Source organism: Parasteatoda tepidariorum, chromosome 5 (genome assembly GCF_043381705.1).
Source record: "Parasteatoda tepidariorum isolate YZ-2023 chromosome 5, CAS_Ptep_4.0, whole genome shotgun sequence".
Taxonomy (NCBI): Eukaryota; Metazoa; Arthropoda; class Arachnida; order Araneae; family Theridiidae; genus Parasteatoda; species Parasteatoda tepidariorum.
The window spans coordinates 33,470,311-33,496,928 of NC_092208.1; the positions used below are offsets into that span (position 1 = coordinate 33,470,311).

The window sequence follows — 26,618 nt, forward strand, 5'->3', positions numbered from 1 at the left end:
CGTTTTTCAAATTTTCTTTTTAATTATTATTCTCCACTACAAAAACGTGGTTTTTAAAAATATCATTTTTATTTTTATTTTATTTTGGTACTCACTTCCAAAATCTCAAATTTTTCACTCACTGTACACAAAACTTTTCAACTGACATGTGACACTAATTTGAAATAATCGAATCGACAGCAAAAGACAATCGCGAAAATATTAATTTTTCTTTAATTTTAATTTTATTTTACTTTGTATGTCTTTTTTCTCTTCATTTTCCTGCATTGTCATCCAATTCTGAACTATGTGCCAAACTTGAAGTCTGTAGCTAGTCGGGAAGTTAGTTTAAAATCGCTTACAAAATGCCACCCGAACAGGCATACACGAAGGCAAGTTGATATAAACGTGGTAATAAAATAGAAACAAATAAAGCAAATAAGAGAAAGAGAAACTATTATAAAAAGATTACAACAAAAATATCAGGACGCATGAAGTCCCTGTAANAAATGCACATCAATTGAAATAATTTTCTAGATACAATGACTATCGCATAACGTAAACAGCCCGCATCGCGAAATGTGATGTCTTAGATGTTCGAACGCACACATCTTCTTTGAGATAAAAGAAAATATGAAACCATTTACTTAATGCTCCTCTTTCCAGGAAACATATTTGCGAGGAAAACCAAACATTCAACAACAGTTTCTAAGAACTCACTTCCTCAAAATTGCTTTTTATTTTTTTAAACTACATAAGCACAACTTAAAAAAAAATTCCATCTTCGAAGAAATAAATAAAAGAAGACTGGCACCATTATGTTCCCAAATATGAGATACGCTTTGTTTTCTTACAGTTTATTTTTTTTTAAGGTCGTAAATTATTCACTAATATGAAGCAGTAGAGCACAAAGTAAAACTCGAGAATTCAAAAGTATTTTTATTGCAACATATTTGGCTGCCTGAGATTTTTTAGAATACCGTGTCATTGAAAATTGTTTAACATATTGTTTCAAAATAAAATGGGCTGCAAAACTTTCAAGAGTAGCTAAAAAGTTTTCAAGCATGGATGAAATAAGTAAGATAAAACTGTCTGCATTACAAATAACTTTTATTATTTGAAAAGTGTTACATAAGCTCGTATTTTATTTATCGTAAAATATTCAAATAGATATTCGCGCAAACTGGAAAATTTTTAAAACTATGCAACGTTTAGTGTGAATTTATAACTATTTAGTTATACAAATCAATAAAAACAGAAAAAAACTAATCTAATTCTTTACGTGATTCTAAATAATTTACTAACTACGTTTCCAGTGCTGGTTGGGTTGATTATTTCTAGATAAAATACTTAGAAAAGTAAAATACGCATCATTTCAAATTTGAAAACTAATGTTACTGAGTCACATGTGTAGGTAAAAGATATCTACGTATCTTACAATAAATAAAAAAAAATCAAAATTAAAATAATATTTTTAAAAACCACGTTTTTGTGGTGGAGAATAATAATTAAAAAACAAAAACTTGAAAAACGAAAAACGTGTGGCGCATGAAATACATAACAGTAACAGTATGTGTGCTCATGAGAATATGTGTATGTATATCTGTAATTGTATCTGAATGTGGATGTGCATGCGGAATATGTTTGTGTATATGCATGTGTATGTGTATGTGGTTGTTCATGTGTACGAGTAAGAAAATGAGTATATGTATGTGTATATGTACTGTTATGTATTTCATGCGTCCCACGTTTTTCGTTTTTCAAATTTTGTTTTTTAATTATTATTCTCCACTACAAAAACGTGGTTTTTAAAAATATTATTTTTATTTTCATTTATTTTTTTTTTTGTACTCACTTCCAAAATCTCAATTTTTTCACTCACTGTACACAAAACTTTTCAACCGACAAGTGACACTAATTTAAAATAATCGAATCGACGGCAAAAGACAATTCGCGAAAATATTAATTTTTCTTTAATTTTAATTTTATTTTACCTTGTCTTTTTTCTCTCCATTTTCCTGCATTGTCATCCGATTCTGAACTATGTACCAAATTTGAAGTCTGTAGCTAGTCGGGAAGTTAGTTTAAAATCGATTACAAAATTCCACCCGAACAGACACACACGAAGGCAAGTTGATATAAACGTGGTAATAAAATAGAAACAAATAAAGCGAATAAGAGAAAGAGAAACTATTATAAAAAGATTACAACAAAAATATCAGGACGCAACGCATGCCAGTACGTTAGCCAAGCTGTTATTAATGTTTTTATTTTTATTATTATTATTATCATTATTTTTAGTATTTTTTATTATTTTTAGTATTAATTATTATTTTTTATGATTATGAACAAAACTCATCCTTAAGGCTTTTTCGCAACATTGATAAAAAGTATTCTTCTGTTCTTTAGAATTATTATTGTCTTGTACGACGATTTTATCTAAATATGAATCAGTAAGAAAGAAAAAAAAATTGTGAAGTCTGAAAAAACGTACGTTGGCTGGAACAAAAAACTAATCCAGCCCATTTGGGGACAGAAGAATAAATATCAATTAATGCAATTTTTGCAATCCATGACTTGAATTGCCGTGCTGTTTCTGAAAGTTCATTCTGCTATGACTTCCCTCTTTATGAAGGAGCGAAAAAAATGTATCAAAGCGTAAAGATGTTATGTCTAAAAATTGGATACCTGAAAGTGACATCATGGTAGGTAAATCGTAAGTATTTGCTGATTCAGCAGCCAATCAAATTCGTCACTTACGCGTGAGGTCGCTTACAGGTATCCAATTAAATTTCATGTAAGTCACATGGTTAGGCATAATGACTTTACTTCTTCTCAAATTGCAAGTACCCAATTTTCCCTATTTTGTGATTAATTGTCATTATAATGGAATTATAACCGAAGTGTGAATCATTGAAAGATTATTATTTTTATCATTATTATTATCATTATTATTATTATTATTATTATTGCTTTAGATGTGTAGAAAGTCAGATGTGTAGAAAGTTGTTTAATCTGCTGTAGAAATCTGACTGATTTCTACAGCAGATGTGTAGAAATCAGTCTTTTCAAACTGATTACGTCCCGAAAGTGGAACGCCGCTATTAAATAGAAGACGTGAATAAAGACAGTCTTCATGTCAAATTAAACAAAAAGAAAACTACAGAGTCTCTCTCTGCATATTTGACAAGTATAATTTTCAGCAAGACTTTAAATGCAATTTTAAAAAAATTAATTTACCTGAAAAATGCACTTAATTTTTAAATCATGTCTTAGAAAAAGCATAAAATGCGTCGAATAAGTCTTCTTTTCATAAATATTGAAAACAAGTACTGCTAGAATTTGAAGTGATTTAAAAATTTGGATAAAACTGTGAGATGCCATTACTTACGAAATAAATATAAATAAAAATGTTATTACACTTTAAACGGTATTATTCAATCACATAAGGAAAAATAAAATATTTTCAGTTTAATAACTATGTATTTCCGTTTATACATTTAAAAATGAATAAAAAGTACGAGATTTGCGAATTTTTACTTACAAAATTCCAGAAAGTAAGAAAAAAACTAGTGAGTTATTAAGAATTTCCTCATTATTAAAAAAAACATTTTCTTTATTTTAATTATTTACAATATGCACTTACGTTAAAAAATGGCGTGCATTTAGGAAAAACATTTATTATCTTCTCTTGAAAAATTAAAGTTAGACGATGTAAATAGTATCATACTATCTAGCATACATGACAATCAAGTTTTAATAAAATATGTCTGTATTATACAATATTCAAGCATGTTTATTTGTTACGCAGCCTTTAAGTATATTCACTTATACTTAAAATTGTACCGTGAAATTTATTTTGTTTCGTTTCGGTTTTCTTTAGTATTCATTACATTTCATCATTATATACACTTTTAAAAAATTAACATTTTCTTTTAAGAATTAAGGTTCATTTTAAAATATTTCGATTTAAAATTAGGGCTTTTTATCCTATATTTCAGAGTTTTGTGAAACTTCTAGGCGTTCTTTAATCGTGATACTGTAACAGAATAATGACTTACTTTGTAACTCAGTAGATGGCACTACTAAAGCTAACAAATCCAAAATATTTAAGACAATATCCCCCATCATATATTTTTAAAGTAAAAACAATTTGTCTTCATCATTAAATTACAATATGAAACAAAATCATTTTCCAATTTTAAAAGTCTTTTTATTTGGAAAATCTCTTCATAAGGATTTTTAATTTTAACCAAAATAAATAATGTCAACTTTCCTTTCATGGTTCTTACTTTTCCTGAATCTAAAATCTTAAAACAACTTCCTCTTATCATGTGTGTTTAAGATCAAGCAATTTGTCACCAGTATTAAAGCCCATTACCTAACTAAACAATTTTCATACTTGAAAGCTTTTTTATTTGAAAACTCTGTTCAAATTTTTTTTTTTCGCTTTATAATACTTTCACACAAAATAAAGTTATTCAACTTTCATTTTAATGATTTTTACTTTCCGAAATCAAAAAGTTTTAGACTAAGCCAAAACTTAACCACCACTTTCAGCTGCCATATTTCTTAAACAGCAAACAATTTGTCTGCTGAATAAAGTCTTTTTAGTTGAAAATGCTGAACAAAACTAATTTATTTTCGTACGTATTTTAATTCTTCAACATAAAATAAGATAATCCAAATTTTTCAATGGTGCTTACTTTTCCAAATATTTATTTTAAATAATCACGCAGATTTTCTTCATTAAATATTGAGTTCACCAATGGCACCTTTGTTACGTCCGACTCCAAACCCTTACCAAAAAAATGGTAGATATATTTCTCATGCAAGTTTGTCCGCTTGAATGAAAAATTTAAAAAAAGAACGAGCACCGTAATTTTAAAAAAATAAATAAATAAAAATATTCTTCCAAACCAAAACATTTCCTAATTTTATGAAAATAGAATTAATATTTAAAGATATTTTTTCATTTAAATAGCATTTGTAATAAAAAGAAATAGTTGCACCCCTTGCTGCATTATTGAAAAAAAAAATTATGAAAACTCTTGTGGAAAAGACAGAAATATTATGAAAATCAGATGAACTGTAGTCGAGAGTTTGCATTGTCAAGAGCGCCATTTCGTTTAAATTTGTATTGAAAGCACCATTCATAAACAAACTTCAAAGGCATTATTACAAGGAATTTCCTCACCATTTTGAAAGCGTGGATATAGAGTACAAGCTAATATGAATAGTTCGCACAGACGTACTGTGGGCCAGTACAAGATCTTTGGCAAAAGACTATGATCTATCACAGACTATGATCTTTGGCAAAAAGTAAAAAATTAATTTTTCAACTAAAATATGCGTTGGCAGTTTTAATATGTCCCAAATTAAGTACTTATAATCATTCCAAACATTATAATTTACTTTTTGGACTGACGAGAGTACAATTTAATGAAAAATATGTTAAAAAAATTGTTTTGAATGTAACTTTTAAATTTTTATTTCAGAAATATATATAGGAATTTCACCTTACTATTACATTTTTATCAGAGTAATTAGTGTTAAATTATAGTACAATTTTTCAATTTGTTGGATTAGTTAATACTCTTGACAAACTTATAGTTTATATCTTATCAATTGACATTTTACAATGTTTGAATGACTATCGAAAATTAGTTCCAAAAAGTTCCACGAGGTAATTAGCTAAACCTTTTTTTTTTGTTGTCTTCTCTGATATTTCTTCTTTCGAAAAAACGTGCCCCATTTTGCTCGTATCGCAAGGGTGGACTAAATATACCGAAAAATAAAAATTATGTTTTTTTTCATGTTTTCGATTTATTTTGTAATTAATTCGTGTTATTTTGTAATATTACTTCGGAAATATAATTTGCTTTTCATTTTTAATATAAAATTACGAAAATTATTATATTTTCATTGCCATATTTAATTATTTAAGGGCACTATATTATTTTTTTATTTGTGCTCGCCATATTTCAGTCGCCATTTTGGTTTTTTGGGGTATTTTTAATGTATTTCAAAATTTCAACTATGAATTCAATTTACCTGCACATAAAAACCCCTAAATACAAATTTTGAAACAAATTTTATCGAAATACTAATTTTGGCCACGAAACCTTGGATGCTGGCCCACTGTGAGATATTGATTTTAAATGTAGTATTTGTTTAGCCTATGTTGCAGTCAGTGATGCAAAATAGAGTCCAGCCGTCTTATTGTATTTATCAGCTGAAGCATTAATTGATGTATCACCCGCAAAAGTAGGGTAATCAATGAGGCATTCATTGATGCTACTGTTAAGGAATTTTCAACTTGTAATTATAAGCTTGTAATAATAGCTTGTAATTGATGCTACTGTTAAGGAATTTTAAGCATATAGTTATAACCTTGTAATTATAGTTTGTAATAATAGCTTGTAATTAATGCTATGTTGAGGAATTTCAGGCTTGCATAGTTATAACCTTATCAATTTGTAATTGGTGCTGTGTCAAGGCATTTTTAGCTTATAGTTATAATCTTGTAATAATAGCTTGCAATTGATGCTACTGTTAATGCTGCTACTGCTACCGTGCGCGTGTAGAATCGCGCAACTACAGGTGTGTAATCACGGTCCTGATGGCAATAAATCTGCTGTTGTTTTATGATGTAAATAAATTTTTAAACAGCAAAATATTTAGCTCTAGGAAAATATTTTATGAAAAAAATTATAATATGATTTGATTTTCAAATAAATTAAATATGAAATTTTTAAGGCATTGAAGTAAATTATAAATAAAGGTCACCTATAAAATTTAAATCTAAATTTGCTTATCTGTGTGGTTACCCATAAAACTTCGAAAAAAAGATTAAAAATAAGAAAAGTTTTATTCAAAATAACTAATTTTTTACCATAGAATGGTACCAGTACATATATTTTTTTATATAAAAAAAACTTATTTTGTTAATATATATTTCGCCAATGTGCTTTTTCTTAATAAAATTGTTTTTTATTCCTTTGCAGATAACACTCATTCAAAAGCTCCTAATCTTCAAAAAAAATAGACATAGTTCTTTTCTTAAAATAGAATAATTTCCGAATTATTTATGGGAAAAATTAATTTAGGTATCAATAAATATATAATTTGCCTATGCTTTGTTTAATACGGCGATGTTTCCTTTGCTTTAACAATTATATTCATTTTGGAAGCAAAAAATCAAGAAATTTGCCTCAAGGCCACGATATTTATTCTGGCACCAAAAAGATATTGAAAATTTAGCTTATAGTTTGAAGTATAAAGTGTTGTTTAAAACAAAATAGCTAAAACTATAAAAATTATTATTAGTTAAATTCTATTTCAGCAAATAATAACCTTTCTCTTGCTTTAGAAAAGGAGAAAGAACTTGAAGAAGCAAAACATATTTAATTAATTTCAGATATTTTTGTTGTTAAATGGAAATTGTTTTTTTTATGCACATATTTCGTTTGTAATTCCACAAATGGCACCCATTTTTGAAGAACAGAATTTCCGCATTTGAACGAAAATAGCCCTACACTTTCACCACGATAAAATTTTATTCAAAAAGAGTTGATAACAAAAGTGCTTTTCCAATACACTTAGAAAATCAGTAAAACACTTTTGGGGATTAAAATTTTGAAGAAAAATTTATTATCAGCTTAAAAGGACTTGAATTTGTTTTATAATGACATAGTCACTTTTGTGAATGCGCGTTTCATCGGCTGCATTAACATTTTTATTTATTTTTGATTTGGAGAGAAATTTACTTTCGTCTATATTTCCCAGATGAGTCCACATTGGAAATAAACATTTGAAAAATTTGTTTAACATAATCCAAGAAAATAGCATTATCCACTTTTGAAAGGAAAAAAATTATTGAAAAACACCTACACTTTGCCTCCAAATATAACTCATTTTTATTGCATAAATTTTCACTAATTCACTCAGATCGAATTTTAAAATATATTTTCGATAGATTAAGAAAAATCAATAAACAAATTGCTGAATTTATTTTATTATTTTAGTGCTCGAACATTAAATAAATAATGAAATAGTTACATTTCCTCTAATGATTCCCTTTTATTTGATTTAAAGTTGACTACAGTGTTAGAAATTTCGCTGAAAACATTTTCAAGTAACAATTTATTTAATTGTTGTTTTACCATATTCAACCAATACAATGGAAAAAGCGTAAAAAATGATTTTCAAATTGTTAACTGTTATAAATGTTATTTATTGGCTGTTTTCAACTACTCCGCTTAAACAATTAGAATTTTATTTGCGTCAACTAAACTCACTAATGAAGCCACTAAGCTCCTTGCAGCTGGGTGCATAATATAGCCAAAAAGGCTACTATGTTAATTTCATGACCCAATTGACCACTCTGGGTTATTATAATACAAACCTCTCATTAACGGATAGATAACACCGTAGAGCAAGTTAGCACCAAAGAGTCTAGTATTTTCCATCTCTCATGATAGATGGTACCACTATATAAACTAATAATGTAACATTCCACGATTCATTTAACAAAACACAACTCAACCACAGTCTAATTCCAATGCTCATTACCTGACGAAACTCCTAACTACAATATTCAGTTAAATTTCATTTTTATGATTTGAATCCATGCTAGTTGTAAATAGTTGCAAAACCGTTTAGTTTTGTATTCGCGATTCTTTTAACCATACTAGTTGCAACGGTTTCAAAACAGCATAGGTAAAGAAATGTACCTAACCGTAAACTCTACGGTTAATTGAATAGACAGACTGTTTCTGGTTAATTTACTGTAATTTTGGAATGAAAATTCTAATATATTCGGTTTTAGAAAATACAAAACTTTACCACTTATTTTCTGGTTATAAATTATTGCAGCTAATACCACGTGTATTGCAAACATAAATATATAATTATAATATTTTTTTATACGTTTATAAGACTATGTTCATCTAAGTAAAGAGATGTTAACTTCAGTGGCAGTTATTTAATGTGGTCGTTTCAATGATGAACACTATAATAATAATCGTAATTATTTTTACACATAATAATAATCGTAACAACATCCTTTAATGAATTTTTTACAATCTCAATATTTAACGACCAACATTTAGATATAGATTATTCCTTAAACTTTTGCGTAACTTAAACGCTATCTTATAAAAACAAAAGCACACATTGCAAAATTTTAGTCTGTAATATCATATTAAATAAAGTTGAATCACAATCTTTAGGTAGTTTTCTCAGATTTTTCATAGTTTTTCAGATATCTCATAAGTTTGGTTTATGCTTTTCTGAGATATTTTATAGTTTTTATACTTTTAGAAATTTTTTTAAATGCTTCTTAGCTTTTATTCAGACATATTATAGTTTTCAGACAGTTATCTCTCAGTTTTAGTTTATTGTTTTCTGTAAGATTTCATGGTTTTTATTCAAGTATCTTATAGTTAAGATTAATATTTCTTAATAGTTTAAGAGTTTTTATTCAGGTATATTGTATTTTTCAGTCAGATGCATCGTTGTTTCGATTAATGGTTTTTTAAGATATTTCATAGTTTTGATTCCTGATTTTTCTAAGACATTTCATGGTTCTTTTCAGATACCTTATAACTAAGATAAGAACGTTTTTGTAGCTTTTGTTCGGATATATAATAATAGTTTTCAGTTATAAATCTCATTTCCTTGTTTCATATATCTCTGATATATTTTATTCTGTTGTTTTTAGATATATTATAGTTACGACTCAAAGTTTCTTTGTGTCAAAATCATATTTACCATTTGTTGAAACCATGAAGGAAGATAGGTGACTTTACTTCCCTTAATTAGTCAATAAAGTAATCAAAAATTAGAAACAATTATAGTATTTCTCATTTAGAACTATCAAAATAATCCAGAATGTTAATCAGGATGTTAAAAATTAACATAATTTTCTCGAATTAATCGTTATACTTATGAATATTTAACAGTCGCTAATGAAGTAAATGGTTTCGTTTTTCTTTTTACCACAACTATCATCTAAAATAAAAGAGTCTCTTAATATCAAATTTTATGTTTAAAACACATCTCATTAACATCATAAGGTAAACAAAATCATAAACTATTTCACAATGAAATTTGATGTCGTAATGAAGTTAAATTACTCGTGAAAATATGCAATATGCTTATAGCTCGCAATTGACTTCGTTCATAAAATTCTTTATATCGTCATAAATTTTTATTGCACATCCCATTTAAAATTTTATTGTCCATTATTCAAATTAATTAGCGGTAAAAAATATAGGTATTCATTTCGCTATTAATATTCCTTTATGTCAAACTGATCACACTAAAAATTTAAATGTGTAAAGCATCATATTACTTTTGTAATGGTTTCATAAAATCGTTAATTTTTACTTACGATTGAATCTAAATGTTTTACTTATTTTTAACATGCACTAGTATTAACTTGATTTTGTATGGTTTATGAATATATTTCGTTTTAAGTTTGAAGAATGTTTCATATTTTTCTTACTTGAGTGTTCTTGCTAATTAGTTATGAAGTATTTACTGTTCTATTAAATAAGGATGTTAGAATTCATAATCATGTTGGGTCCCTCAAGATTAATACAATGCATTCAAAGTAATACTTTTTGATCACTAAAAATAAAGTCGCTAATCTAAGACACTTTAAGTATTTTGGCTAATGTGATGTGGGATATATAAATAAAACAGGTCATTGTGAAAATTCAAAATAATGGGATTAATGTAAAACACTCAATATAAGGGGGTTATTGCGAGACGCTCAAAATTAGGAGATAAAATTTGAGACATTAATATACTGCCAATTTTCATAAAACTTAAAATAGGTTTATTCTTATTCTGTAGGTGATTGACTAGATTATTAATACCTGTTCGAAGTTTGTTCAAGATATGAAATTTTAAAAAAATCTAAAAACTCTACATTGAAAGTTTTTACTTTTCAAAGCTTCAATTTCACATCACTTAAATAATATATCCCTTTAGGATTTAACTTAATAAGAAACTAAGATTATTTTAATCTGTTAAAACTTGAAATATAATTAACGTAACTTTCATTAACGATACAAATCAGAGGGCTAATATGAAGCACTATTGAAGGCTAATGTCAGACAATGAGTTAGGCAAGTAGTAGACGCAGCTTTATTTTTTTTTATAATTTTATCTCCAGATCATTCATTACTTGATATATATATGTTACGGTGAAACACCGAAATCTGGAGAATGTCGACTTTCACCGGTGAATGTCAACACTCACGTAGTCGCTTGGTGTGTATGTCCGAAATATTTGCTAAATACCCTTATTTCTGCCTCTCACCGGTGAATGTCAACAATCACATCGTCGCTTTGGTGAATGTCCGAAATATTTGTTATATCCAATTTTATATTAATTTATTCGTTAATATTATTATATTTATTTGATATATCTATATTTATTTGATATATCTATATTTATTTGATATATCTATATTTATTTGATATATTTATATTTATTCTATATTTTAATACTTACTGACGATAGATTGGAAGAAACATCAGTGTTTGGAGTATCGGGCAAATATATACCGGGCAATGGTTACTTGAGTCAAACTTACTTTGAAAAAGTAACTTTGAGTAAAATTTGAAATTATCTATTGTTTATTGGAAAAAATTATACGTATATAATTAAAATGATTATTTATCTTTAAAGATTACTGAAAAGAATATTAATTTTTGAAGTAGTTATTTTTCTATTTAAAAATTCTCGCGATGAAATTTAATTTTTTAAAATTAAAGCTTTATTTTGAGTTTAATGCCCTCAAACTATAGTTTTTTTTAATCTTTCTTGACTAAAGAAGTTAAAATGAAAGCAGCAATTTTTTCAATTTTATTTATTTATTTGAATTACATATTTTACAAACAGTACGAAATTTCTTTTGTAAAATTTCTAAAGTGTATCACAAAATCTCTGAAATTATATACAGATGAGATTTGTTTATTCCAAGAGACTCAGGATGTGCTGCGACTTGTTCCACGACTTGAAGCACGGCTGTTGTCTTTGGTTGAAGTTCCGCGGGATGTACTTTTTCTCAATCTTGGCACTGGTTTTGTAGTTCTATCGAATGAAAGAGCAAATTTTATCTCTTTCTTAGTGCGAGTCCAAAATGATTCCTAGATTGAATACAAAGAAGTAAAAGTTTAGAAGATTACTTTTTATATCAACTTTATCATCGCATTAATATTAAAAGAATATAATTACAAATTAATATCATTCTTCTGTATGAGAAGATTTTGGTTTTAAAACCTGTTGTATCCATGAAACATTTGACTCAGATCCATCTTATATTCTCTTTTTTTCATGCTCTAATTACAAGCAAAATATATTTTGGTATTTTTTAATTATAAAAAACAGTCTAATAGTTACAGAAACCATCTGTTAGATTATCGGATTTATATTTATACTAAAATATAAAATCCAAATTTGAAACAAATAATTTTTTATCCATATTCAAAAATTTATTAATAATCAATTTCGTAAATTAAGGAAATTTCAGAGATGAATAACTGTTTCTCTCAGATCTAAATAAATACAAATAAGTGCAAATTTGAAAAATTATTGTTTGGAAGTGAAGCATTTGGAGGATTTTATCTTTAACGTAAGAAGAAAAAAAACGACGATATTTCATAAAAACTAATAATTAATATGACAAGTATATTATTTTGCACTGAATTTGACCTAGATTAATACAAAGTAAAGAAAAAATTATTAAAAGTATGTTAAATAAAAATTTTGTGTCAAAGGGATAAAAAGTGTTCCTTGAAAACTCTTTTGTCAGGAAAAACAAAAAAACGCCATTTTGAGTGTTTTGAAATCAAGCAAAGGTGTTAAACTGCCTATGCTGCTTTGTTCAGAAGAAGTATATCCGGGTTTAAAACGGACAAAAAAATATTAAAATTTTCAGCAGCAACAAAAATATGTACATGAAAATTATTAAAATCAATGAAGAGTTCCTTAATTTTTTGCATATTTTTATTGATGTATAGTTGTGCAGAATTAACGGAGTTTTATTAATGTTAAAAATAACAAAAAAAAATCACAAAAACTTTTTATTTTCTCAAAATTTCACACTATAAAATTTGTCGCGCAATATTTTACCGAATGTACCAAAAATCAGTGTGAAGGAACATTTTATTCCAGATTAACACCAAACAACAAAAGGGCGCAATTTAAAGCTAAACTTTTATAATAGAATTAGCTTACCACAGATTCTCACTCATTCACACAAAACGGGAATTATTTCCCTTTCCGATAACTCCTAATGCTGTCATGCCAGCTTTAATTTTTTTGTCAGAAGTTAACGTTAGTAATCGAAAATTGGTTGTTGAAACTTTGTTGTTGTTTGCGATTTGTAGTGATTTTATTGAACAATTCACTGTTTACCGTTAAAATATAAAAGAATGGCGTATATATAGGTATGCATGTTTTTAGTTGTGTAATAAGGATAATTATATTTTATTTTTTAAGTCTCTTTGAACTGTATTAAGTGGTTTAATCGTGCATGATTTTCATCAGTTTCCAAACTGTTAAGTCTTGTTCGAGTTCATTCAACACCTCCTAGAAGAAAGAAGGCCTCAGCAAGGATCAATTTTGTAGTCCGACGTAACGAACATAAACTGCGCAGTGGATGAAAAATAAGAAAGATGTCTTTACGTTTGTGCTACTGAGATATGCAGTGGTGGTAAATGCGGAACATGACATTACGTTTGGACTACTAAAGTTTCAAATTTCTTTTTTATTGTAACCCTTGTTGAGGCCTTCTCTTTTCTAGGAGGTATTGGTTCATCTTAATGTTCTCTCTGCGCTACACGTAAGTTTGATTAACAAATAAATTTTATTTTTATGAATTAGTGCATGTTTCTAAAATAATAATTTTTACTTTTTATTGTATCGTAAAAATACATCCAATCTTACTATAACTATAAATCTTAGTGCCACTAAATGCAAAACACTGTGGTGACTACTTTACATCAAGTTGGGTAATAGAACATTCTTGGTGTGATGGAACATTTCTTCTTCCTAAACAGCACTACAGCCTAGTGCAAGCCAAGGCTTTCTCAGTCCTCCTCTTTAAAACAGTTCGACTTGTAACTAAATATCTCCATTTATTCAATCCCAAAATTTTCAGGTCCTTCTCCACACAGTTCAAAAACCCTGTTGCCCGTCTCCCTCTCTTCCTTATAGCTTCAATATTTGAAAATGTTAGCTTTTTAACTGGATCGGAGTTTTCACAACGAAAAACATGTTCCAACCGCCTGATCCCGTATGACTTAATTACTTTCAAAATGTTCGATTTCCTATATTTGTTATACACTTCATGGTAATATATTCTTCTCTATATATTATTTTCTATCACTGCTCCGAAATTGACCGAAGGATTTTTCTTTCAAACGCGAATTATCTATTTTCTTCCGCTTTATTAAAAACCCAAGTCTCTCGCTGTTATACAAAATATACGGTCTATTAAGTAATAAACTTACTTTAGTACTCATGGTGATATATTTAGTAAATTACACTACTTGGTGTTAAGATACCTGAAAAATTTTTAGTGTGTGACTTTTCCCTCGTTTGACATTTTCATGGTTAGCATTGAGACCACTGACAAAAAAACAGAACAATTGTAAACAAACTGGCAAAAGTTACAAAAATAGCATATTATTCTCTAAAAAATTTTATTTCATATGATCAGTGTGACCTCGAAAAATATCTTTTTGAAACATTACGGAAAAAACGAAAAAATATATCGAAATCAGACATATAATATGTTAATGTTACATAAAATATGTACATTATAAATATATAATGTAATATAATGTATAATGTAACATAATATATACTGTATAATGTTACATAAGATATATAATGCATTATAAAATATGGTAATGTTATAGATAATTTTGGACGAAGTAAAAACACCTTGATTATTTTGTTTTGTTTTTTCATGTAGTTTTCTTTGTAAAAATCATTTTAGTTTCAATATAATTTGTAGTGGACTAGTTTTGTTACGAAATGTGATTTTCCGTAGTTTTAGTTGACATAACTAACTAGAATAATTGTATTTGGACATTGATCTGCATTTATCCAACAAACAAAAAATTGCTATATAATCTCTATTATTGCCTGAAAAACAATGTGCTCTGATACTTCTTATCCCATAAGAAAGGTGGACAATAGATCGGTTTCCTAAATTACTTGTTCCTGTTTTCAATGAAATTTGGACATGCTATTCTTGCCAGCCACTGGCCTTTTTGCGAATAAAGTCAAGAAGGTGCACTTTTCGTTCGACAAAAGTGCCCCACAAAAATAAAAGTACATCTTAGCTCGGAACCCAATTGATAGAAAGCAGTACCACTCATTTGTGAGGCCTGAAGACCAAGGAAATTTTCTTCAGATTATTGTATCCACAGAGCTGTTCAGCAACGGATCACAGGAATTTCAAATTCCATAGATTTTACTAGCACGTATATCGCATGTACTTGGTGAGTTTTGGTGGTGTCGAGAATCGAACGCGGTTCCCTTAAAAAGGGGTCCAATTCTCTTACCACTAGGCTACCACGGCCTTCTTAATTACTTTGATTAGACAAATATATCTGTTACAGCGATTCTTTATGTTCTTTCTGCCAATAATACAAAGTCGTAATCTGTTATTTTGTTGCAGATATTTATTACGGATTTAATTTAGGGTTTTAACAGTTACTACTAGTTATTAATACGTGATACAAATACCCTTCCTAGTTATTAAATTACTGTGATTTGTTCTGTTTCAATGATAAAACAATACAAATCATTTCCTTCCATATAAAATAGATTTCCCCCTACAAAAACGAGGAAATATTTAGTTTGATAAAACTCCCAACAAAATAGGGTAAAACATAACCATAATTAATAGAAACTCACCTTATTTGGATTTTCCCAATGAGCAGATCTCCATCGGAATTCGAGAAAAGCAATCAACGTCGCAGCTCCTAAACCAAATATCAAAACCACGAAAACTCCACCAACATTCCCTAATGTAAGCTCCCTAACAGCACTTGAACCCTGCTTAGATGGGTCAGAACATTTACCACCTCCTTTCTGCTTCCACCAACGTTCTTTCAAAATTTGAAGATCACCTTTCTCTTGAAGTCTCAAAATGCCTGAAGACAGCCAATCTGACAATTCTCTGTTGCCTGATGAAATCAGTAAGTGTTCAGTTGGTATAAGAAATTAGAATCATTTAAACGACAAAGCAAGATGAAATGAGATGTCGTGTAATGAAAATAAGTTTGGCGAGTTTTTCAGAAATTACTTGTAATTAAAAAATTTATAAAAAAAGAGGGAGATGGAAACCACGGTTTGACATGTTCTGTTGATGAAACCAGGAGTTTTTATTCCAAAACTTTAAAAATTCATAAATAAGTTAGTTAATGAAGGACACTCCTAACCAAAAAAAAAAACTGTAAATAACGTTTTTTAAGGTACAAAAATCATTACAGAAGAAAAATTAATTTTGCCTTAAGTACTTCATTTTGTTGCTTAATAGGTTTTTTTTAGTTTCCAGATCCATCACTTGATGAACTTTGAAACTAATTTTGATATTTGGGGAGATTTAATTACAAGTTCCTCATGCAGAATGTCACACGTCTTAAGTTTCTTTCGTTTTTCGTTTTTAATTAAATGATATTTAAAATCATCGGCCATTTTTATGGAACATCCCGCACTGAAGAAAAAACTAAAATTTACAGTATTTTTGGCTCTATGGGAACACCGAAAATCTTGGTAATTTTTATCTAAGCGTTTTGGTAAAATTAATAATAAAATATGATTTTATACAATGTTATAAAATTTGGTAAATGTAGTAAAATATAGTAATTTTATCATGTTACTTTAGAGCATGGCGTAAGAACCATTTATTTGATTAAATCTACTTTTCTGTTTTATATTTTTCACTAAATGTGTGTTAACACAATCTATAATTCTGAAAAACCATGTTAATGGTAAATTTACCAAATGAATGACTTAAATATCGCATATTTTGATTTCATTATCAAAATAATTACGGCTTTTTTTTTACCAGAAACATCATTACCATACAGCAGGGTAATTCTACAGTAATTTTTTTCTCTGTGTGTATGCTATATTCTTAGAAACTTTGAGCCGTAATATCGCTTAAATTTGTTGCAGCAATTATTCGAAGTCAATGGGATTCATATTGTAGTGCAGATTAATCTATTTTAAAAAAAAGATAGATTGCATGATACTGTATTTCAATTTATAAAAATTTCAGCGAATTCGTATGGTATTATGTTTGAAGACCACTAATATCATGATTCAAAGCCGAATCGATTTTTCTGACAATCTACATTAGCATGCTATTACCACTACTATCATGCTCATTATAACCATTAGCATCCTAACTATTACCTTTCTTAGTAGCAATTCCGTAACCTTTGTTATCAAGAAGACCTCCAATTTGTGCTAAGCTACACTCCCTTTCAGTAACGTATTCAATTGTAGCAGATTCCATCATAAAAGCGTAAAGTCCATTCCGTTTATTCACCAGTTCTTTACCAGCGTCGTTATTGACTACCAGATTATTCTCATCGCTTATCATAGCTTTCCACATATTCTGATAAGTTGGTATTGTAGACTCCTAAAGTAAATTATAAATATCATTGATACTTTGTAATAAACATTTTTTTAAAATTTCCAATGAGCTGCAAAGTGCGCACACATGAGCAGACCAAATGCGTTCTCCAGAAGTGGTATCCACTCTTTCAGGACCGCCACAATGGGTGAGATACCGATGGCCATGTTAATTTGGACGTCTAGTTTCTGCCACACTAGATGGCAGCACCCAGACTCTTATTTGGATGCTAAAGGGCAATAGGAATTTAATTTTGCCGGAAATGCTAAGAGCCAATAAAGCACTCCAGGGATCTTTTACATGCCGCATAATCATACGACATTGCCGCTGAGGATTTTCTGCATCCGGTGTCTGGGCTGAGTGATAAACATCAGCTTACACACTGTATTATACTTATCAAAAGTCACTTACTACGTGATATAATGACCAAATATATCCCTGAAATGGCTTTTTCGCATAATTCGAATATTTCGAGGGGTATATTTTTTAAAAATAACAATGGGAAACATTTCTTTTTCTGTTGCATGACGTTGTTTTACAGCAATTAGATACTTTCGCATTGCTGATTTCAATTCTGCAATCAGTTTCTCTCTCCAAGCTTCAGTATTATGTATGGTCACGTTACCATATATAGTGACAGAGTGTAGATATAGTAACCAGTTATAGTAACAGAGTGTCACGTAAATATTGAGACAAACTTTTAAAAGAGTTACGGTACATCATCAGGATTAATATTGCATAGAAACCCATATCCGGAAATGTCGTCGCATGCGGCTAGGGGAGCTTTTCTATTATGACCTGTTCAGAATCACACGAAGAAATATTTATAGGAACCTAGGCCCAGAAATATTATCATACGGCGCAATTGCCGCTTCCCTATTATGAACTGGGTGATTCTGAACCGGTCATAGTAGGGAAGCGCCTCTAAACGCGTGCAACAACATTTCCGGACATGAGTTTCTTTGAAATTTTAATCCTGATAATTTGCCCTAACTGCCTCAGAAGTTTTTTCGCACCATTTATCTTGTTGTATGTAACGTTTTTAAACTTGTACGTATCGACAGAAAATAGACTAAATATGTCATTTTGAGAAGTAAAATCTGTAACTCTAACAACAAAACTAAATTCAGATTTGAACTTCCAAAACCTAAAATAATTTGTTTCCCCAGTGTAATAATAATAAATTATTTCCATACATTACCCTGCATTTTATTATCTCTCTTAAAATTATCTCTCTTAAAATTATCTATCTTAAAATTATCTATTTTAAAACTATCTATCTTGAAATTATCTAGATTGCGTTATTCGTTTTAAAATTTATCAATCATTGAAATTGATGAGATAATGTTTTCATCGTCACTTATCTAGACTTCTCTCATATTCTGAATAAATTAAAATCGAAGAATTTTATAAGAAAAAGCTTTGACTATACAGCAACAAATGCAATATTTTTAAGGCTAAACTATTATAATAAATGACAAAATTATCATATTATCCTTCATATTTATCACGAATTCTTATATATTTTGAAAAGTAAGAATGAGATATTCTTATAAAGGAATTAAAAGTAGATTTAGCAACATAGCAGATTGTATTATTTTTTATATCAATTCCTTAGGGATAATATAAAAAATTATATTATCCTTGTCACTGTTCATGGCTTCTCACGCAATGAACTGGTATAATAGATTCTCATAAAATTCATAATAAATAGTTTTAACATCATCAGTGAATTTTCGTTTATTTTTATTTTAACCCTCTTAGCATTAGTCCCAGTTTAACCTGCAGGATTTCCAATATCAACAGGCCGGTTTTTTCTTAGGTTTTTAATGGGAAGTTGTTCATAGTAGGGAAATTTCAGTACAATTTTACCCAGGTATTCAATGCTTAGAGGGTTGAAATACTTATCATAATAAGTGTTGAGAATTATCGTCTGCTTAATTTTTAACTTTGATCTAGTTCCTAAAATTAAGTTGCTATGGTAACAGTTTGTTGTGTCCTTTTTTTTTTTTTTCGGAGCCTGTTTATTCTTTTTTTGTGGAGAAGAAACAAAATGGCTTTGTGTTTATATTTAGTTGTTTTTGAGCATTAATTATGAGCATGCAATTTTATATCTTTGAGTCTTTGGAGTTTTATTGGTGAAACTAGTATCTTTTATTTTTGTAAATAGAACTGTAAAATAAATCATTTCGTGTGTTGTAAGTTGTTTATGGAATAATCAAGAAAATTGACATCTTTAACTAATTCTGATTCGAAGTGCAAAGTGGAAGTAACGAAATTTTTCATAATATATTTGTTTATGCTCATCATACATATTTTTATAAGTTTGAATAATACATCTTTAAATATTAATAATAATATTTATTTGTTTGTTTTTTTCAATAATAANAGCTGAAAAGGAATGGATTGCTTTGAGTTAAAAAGTACATGAGACAGATAAAACAAATACTGAAATGTTAAAACTCACCATGTTTATTCTCACTAAATTATTAAAAAAAATGTAAATTATAATATCATCAACAAAAATATCGCCACACAGGCCATCACTTGTAGATTCAATTTTACACAAATAAAGATGAAAAAGGATTATCTTCTCACAAAAGAAATTGTCGGCATCTTAAATCTTTTACAACAGGACTGCACGCCTTCCTGATGCACCGAACGTACATCAGGGTGCCCAAAATCAACTTCGAATGAATTGTTCTAAAACAGGGGGAAAGAAAAGAATCCCTCACTCCCACGCTGCCATTACTTTTTGTTGAATTCTGTGGCACTTCGGGAACTCAGCTGACAGGTGTCGCTGCGGGGAAAACCTTACCTCGTGACGTCAGTTCTCCAAAGCTGCTCCTCGAGATAATCTGCTCCTTTAGGATCAGTCCATGCAATTTCTTTCTTGTTGCAAAGCAATACTTCTAGTCTTACATTTTTGAAACTTATGTCTTTCACTCAAAGACATTTTTTAAGATTGTTAAACAATGTTTAACAGCCATTTTGAGTGTTTTGAAATCAAGCAAAGGTGTTAAACTGCCTATGCTACGTTGTTCAAAAGATGTATATCGCGCTTCAAAGTGGACGAACAGCTTAAACATTGAAAAAAAATATTTAAATTCACAACAAAAAAAAATATGTAAATGAAAATTATTGAAATCAATGAAAAGTTCCCCAATTTTTTATATATTTTTAATGATGTACAGTTGCACAGAGTTAGCGTAACGTTATAAATGTTAAAAATAACAAAAAATAGATCACAAAAACTTTTCATTTTCTCGAAATTTTACACTATGAAATTTGTGACGCAATATTTTACCGAATATACCGAAAATTTGTGTGAAGTAACATTTTATTCCCGATTAACACCAGATCGAGCATTCATACGATTAAAAGGGCGTAATTTACACTCCTCAAAAGGGAAATTGCAGCACCAAGAAATAATGCACGTAGCGTCATGCAAATTTCAGGAGCGATAGCAGTGAGATGGATATGCAAATGATTAAAAAAACAGACTAATAAAATCATTATAAAGCAATTTATTCAATATCTGATGTGGCCACCTCCGGCAGCTATACAGGCCTCTATCCGGCGAGGCATGCTATCAATGACTCCATTGATGGTTGCCTAAGGTAACCTTTGCCAAGCCACATCCACTGCTGTGCGCAGATCATCGATGGTTTGCGCCATTGGTCCTCTGTTCATGCCACGTCCAATGAGATCCCATAGGTGTTCGATGGTATTAAGATCTGGAGAGGCTGCCGGCCAGGGAAGGATGTCAAATCCAGTCAGGCTGTTAAGAGTTCGCCGCGCGACATGCGGCCTGGCATCGCCTTGCTGGAATACCGTGTTGGGTGCGCCCTGCAACAAGGGCAGAACAACGGGATACACAACTTGTGTGACGTAGCGGCCCGCTGCCAAACTGCCGTGAATGTGTACCAGGGGCGTTCTGCGATCAAACATTATGCCACCCCAAACCATGATGCCCGGTGTAAGACCGTTGTGACGCTCGGCGCAATGGGCTGGTTCGTAGCGTTCTCCGGGTCACCGCCATACCCGTCGACGGTTGTCATTTCTCCACAGACAGAAACGAGATTCATCCGTGAACAATTCCCGATGCCATTGGATGGTCCAGGTACGATGACGATGACACCACGCCAGGCGTCTAGCCCTGTGTAAAGCGGTCAACGGTACCCCTGTTGCTGGTACCCGTGCACGCAACTGTACTTCATGCAATCTGTTGCGTATGGTTTGGGTGGACACAGATCCACCTGCTCCTGAAGGCAACCGGCTTCGGATGGCACGTGCCGTGGAGAAAGGGCCTCGAATAGTCAACTGGCGAATACGCCGGTCTGTGCGCTCTGACGTGCACCTGTGCGCACCACTTCCTCTTCGGCGTGCACGTAGACCTTCCTGAATCCATCGTGTGACACAACGTTGGAGGGTACTCACGGTGTCCCCAACACGAGTTGCTCTTGCCCGCAGCGATAAACCAAGTTCGTGGAGTTCGATAATACTGTCACGTTCATGGTATTGAGCTCGCCGACGAATCAGAGGCATTTTCTACGCTTTTTCGAAAGTCGCAAATGCTACGCAAAACCTCAGATGCCGTTTATGAGAAGGGAAAGTTGCTGGCCTTTATAGCCCGAATAGGCGTACCACGTGATCAGATGTGTGCGCAAATTTAATCATTTGCATATCCGTCTCACTACTATCGCTCCTGAAATTTGCATGACGCTACGTGCATTATTTCTTGGTGTTGCAATTTCACTTTTGAGGAGTGTATATCTAAACACTTATAATAGAATTAGCTTGCCACAGATTCTCACTCATTCACACGAAACGGGAATTATTTTTCTTTCCGATAATTCCTAATGTAAGCATGCCAGCTTTAATTTTTTCGCCAGAAGTTAACGTTTGTTATCAAAAATTAGTTACTGAGACTTTGTTGTTGTTTGTGATTTTTAGTGATTTTATTGAACAATTCATTTTTTATAGTTAAAATATAAAACAATGGCGTATATATAGATATGCAAGTTTTTAGTTGGGTAATAAGGATAATTATATTTTATTTTTTAAGTCTCTGTGAACTGTATTGAGTGGTTTTATCATGTATAATTTTTATCAGCTTCCAAACTGATAAGTCTTGTTCGAGTCCATCCAACACCTCCGAGAAGAAAGAAGGCCTCAGCAAGGATCAGTTTAGTAGTCCGACTTAACAAACATAAACTGCGCAGTGGGTGAAAAATAAGGAAGATGTCTCTACGTTTGGGCTACTTAACTGTGCAGTGGTGGCAAATACGGAGCATGGCATTACGTTTGGCCTACTAAAGTATCAAATTTCTTGTTTATGGCAACCCTTTCTGAGGCCTTCTCTTTTCTAAGAGGTATTGGTTCATCTTCATGTTCTCTCTGCGCTGCTCGTAAGTTTGATTAACAAATAAATTTTGCTTTTATGAATTAGTGCATGTTTCTAAAATTCTTCCTTTTTATTGCATCGTAAAAATACATCGAATCTTACTATAATTATGAATCTTAGTGCAACTAAATGTAAAACATTGCGGTGACTACTTTACACCAAGTAGTGTAATAGATCATTCTTTGTGTGGTGGACTACAGCCTTGTACAGGCCAAGGCTTTCTCAGTCCTCCTCTTTAAGACAGTTCGACTTGTAACTAAATATCTCCATCTATTCAATCTCAGAATTTTCAGGTCCTTCTCCACACAGTTCAAAAACCTTGTTGCCCGTCTCCCTCTCTTCGTTGTAGCTTCAATCTTTGAAAATGTTGGCTTTTTAACTGGATTGGAGTTTTCACAACGAAAAACATGTTCCAACCTCCTGATCCCGTATGACTTAATTACTTTCAAAATGATCAGTTGCCTATATTTGTTATACACTTCATGGTAATATAAACTTTTCTGTACATTATTTTCGTTCACTGTTCCGAAATTGACCGAAGGATTTTTCTTTCAAACGCGAGTAATATATTTTCTTCTGCTTTATTAAGCACCCAAGTCTCTCACTGTTATGCAAAATATACGGTCTATTAAGTGATAAACTTACTTTAGTACTCATGGTGATATATTTAGTGAATTGCACTACTTAGTGCTAAGATACCTGAAAATTTTTTACAGTGTGTGACTTTTCCCTCATTTGACATTTTCATAGTTAGCATAGAGACCACTGTCAAAAAGTAAAGAAAAAATAACAGAACAATCGTAAACAAACTGGCAAAAGTTACAAAAATAGCATATTATTCTTCAAAAAATGTTATTCCATATGATTATTGTGCCCTCGAAAAATATCTTTTTGAAGCATTGTGGAAAAAACAAAACAAACCTATCGAAATCCGACATATAATATGTTAATGTTACATAAAATATGTACATTATAAATATATAATGTAATATAATGTATAATGTAACATAATATACAATGTATAATGTTATATAAAATATATAATGTATTATTAAATATGACATAAAATATGCTAATGTTTGGAGATAATTTTGGACGAAATAAAAACACCTTGATTGTTTTTTTTCGTGCAATTTTCTTTGTAAAAGTCATTTTAGTTTCAATATAATTTGTAGTGGACTAGTTTTGTTACGAAATGTGATTTTCCGTAGTTTTAGTTGACATAGCTAACTACAATTACTGTATTTGGAGATTGATCTGCATTTATCCAACAAACAAAAAATTACTATATAATCTCTACTATTGTGTGAAAAACATTGTGTTCTGATACTTTATACCCCATAAGAAAGGCGGACAATAGATCAGTTACCTAAATTACTTGTTCCTGTTTTCAATAAAATTCGGACATGCTATGGTTGGCTGCCATTGGCCTTTTTTGCGAATTAAGTCTGGCAGGGGCACTTTTCGTTTGACAAAAGTGCCCCGGAAGAGTGAAAGTACGTCTTAAGCACAAAACCCAATGGATAGAAAGCAGTACCACTTATGTGTGAGACCTGAAGGACAAGGAAATTTTCTCCAGATTATTGTATCCACGGAGTTGGTCAGCAACGGATCACAGGAATTTCAAATTCCACCGATTTTACTGGCACGTATATCGCATGTACTTGGTGAGGTTTGGTGGTGTCGAGGATCGAACGTGGTTCCCTTAAAAAGGAGTCCAATTCTCTTACCACTAGGCTACCACGGCCTTCCTAATTACTTTGATAAGATAAATATATCTATTACACCCATTCTTTATGTTCTTTCTGCCAATAATACAATGTCGAAATCTGTTATTTTGTAGCAGATATTTACAACGGATTTAATTTAATGTCTTAACAGTTATTACAGTCCCTTCCTAGTTATTAAATTACTGTGATTCGTACTGATGATAAAACAAAACAAATCATTTCCTTCTATAAAATAAATTTCCCTCTACAAAAAAAGAAAACATTTAGTTTGATAAAACTCCATACAAAATAGGGTAAAACATAACCATAATTAATAGAAACTTACCTTATTCGGATTTTCCCAATGAGCAGATCTCCATCGGAATTCGAGAAAAGCAATCAGCGTCGCAGCTCCTAAACCAAATATCAAAACCACGAAAACTCCACCTACATTCCCTAATGTGAGCTCCCTAACAGCACTTGAACCTTGCTTAGATGGGTCAGAACATTTACCACCTCCCTTCTGCTTCCACCAGCGTTCTTTTAAAATTTGAAGATCACCTTTCTCTTGAAGTCTCAAAATGCCTGAAGACAACCAATCTGACAATTCCCTGTTGCCTGATGAAATCAGTAAATGTTCAGTTGGTATAAAAAACTAGAATCATTTAAACGACAAAGCAGGATGAAATTAGATGTCGTGTTAAATAAAAATGAGTTTGGCGAGTTTTGCAAAAATTACTTGTAATTAAAAAATAAATGAAAAAAAGGGTGATTGAAAGCACGGTTTGCCATGTCCTGCTTATGAAACCATGAATTTTTATTCCAAAACTTTAAAAATTCATAAATAAGTTAGCTAATAAGTTTGGTTAGGAGAGTAAGACTCTCCTAACCAAAAAAAAAGACTGTAAGTAACGTTTTTTAGCTACAAAAATCATTATAGATGAAAAATTAATTTTGATTTAAGTACTCCATTTTGTTGTTGAACCCTTTCCTTCTCGCTCCCGTGAAAATGACGGGCTGGAGTGCTCAGTAGTAACGCGCCAATAAGAATATAACTAATTAATTTCTCTTGCCCGGAAAATATTTTGTTTCCCATTTTACACACCAGATGGCAGTACCAGGATATTTTTAAGGTAATTGTAGATAGTTAGTTTATTTTAAACTGGATGCCAGCACTAATCAAATACGTAATACAAATACACAAGCCAAGAAAATAGGCACTTTTATTACCGTTTTCTTGAAACCTAACAGATCGTTAAGGGGTTAATAGTTTTTCTTAGTTTCCAGATCCCTCTCTTGATGAACTTTGAAACTAATTTTGATATTTGGTGAGAATTAATTACAAGTTCCTCATGCAGAATGCCACATATCTTAAGTTTCTATCGCTTTTCGTTTTTAATTAAATGATATTTAAAATCATCGGCCATTTTCATGGAACATCCCGCACTGAAAAAAAAAACTAAAATTTACTGTATTTTTGGCTCCATGGGAACACCGAAAAGCTCGTTAATTTTTATCTACTAAGTGTTTCGGTACAATTAATAATAAAATATGATTTTATACAATGTGATAAAATTTGGCAAATGTGGTAAAATATAGTAATTTTATCATGTTACTTTAGAGCAGGGGTAGGCAACGCGGCGGCCGCGGGCGCCATGGCGCCCCCGATCAATTTTGAATGCGCCCTCGCTGGACTAATGTAAATGTATGATAGCCAGAGCGATTTACTTAACTCTTGTCAAACGGCGATATACAGCAAGTAGTCAGTTGAGTTTAGGATTGTGCATGATTATCTGTAAAATATGCGCCCTCGGTGATTTTCAAATTTAGTATTGCGCCCTTAAG

The 26,618-nt window shown here is 30.7% G+C and overlaps 1 protein-coding gene across 1 annotated transcript in view; it reads right to left on the reverse strand.

Moving 5' to 3' along the window:
- Nucleotides 1–11,849: 11,849 nt before the first annotated feature.
- Nucleotides 11,850–26,618, reverse strand: part of LOC107450783 (glutamate receptor ionotropic, kainate 2-like) — a 53,009-nt gene continuing 38,240 nt past the window's right edge. The window contains exons 14-15 of the mRNA XM_071181260.1: nucleotides 25,120–25,391; nucleotides 11,850–12,144 (exon numbers count right to left, since the gene is read on the reverse strand). Of these exons, the coding sequence (XP_071037361.1) occupies nucleotides 11,983–12,144; nucleotides 25,120–25,391 (434 nt within the window). The 3' untranslated portion in view covers nucleotides 11,850–11,982. The remainder of the gene's footprint in view (nucleotides 12,145–25,119; nucleotides 25,392–26,618) is intronic.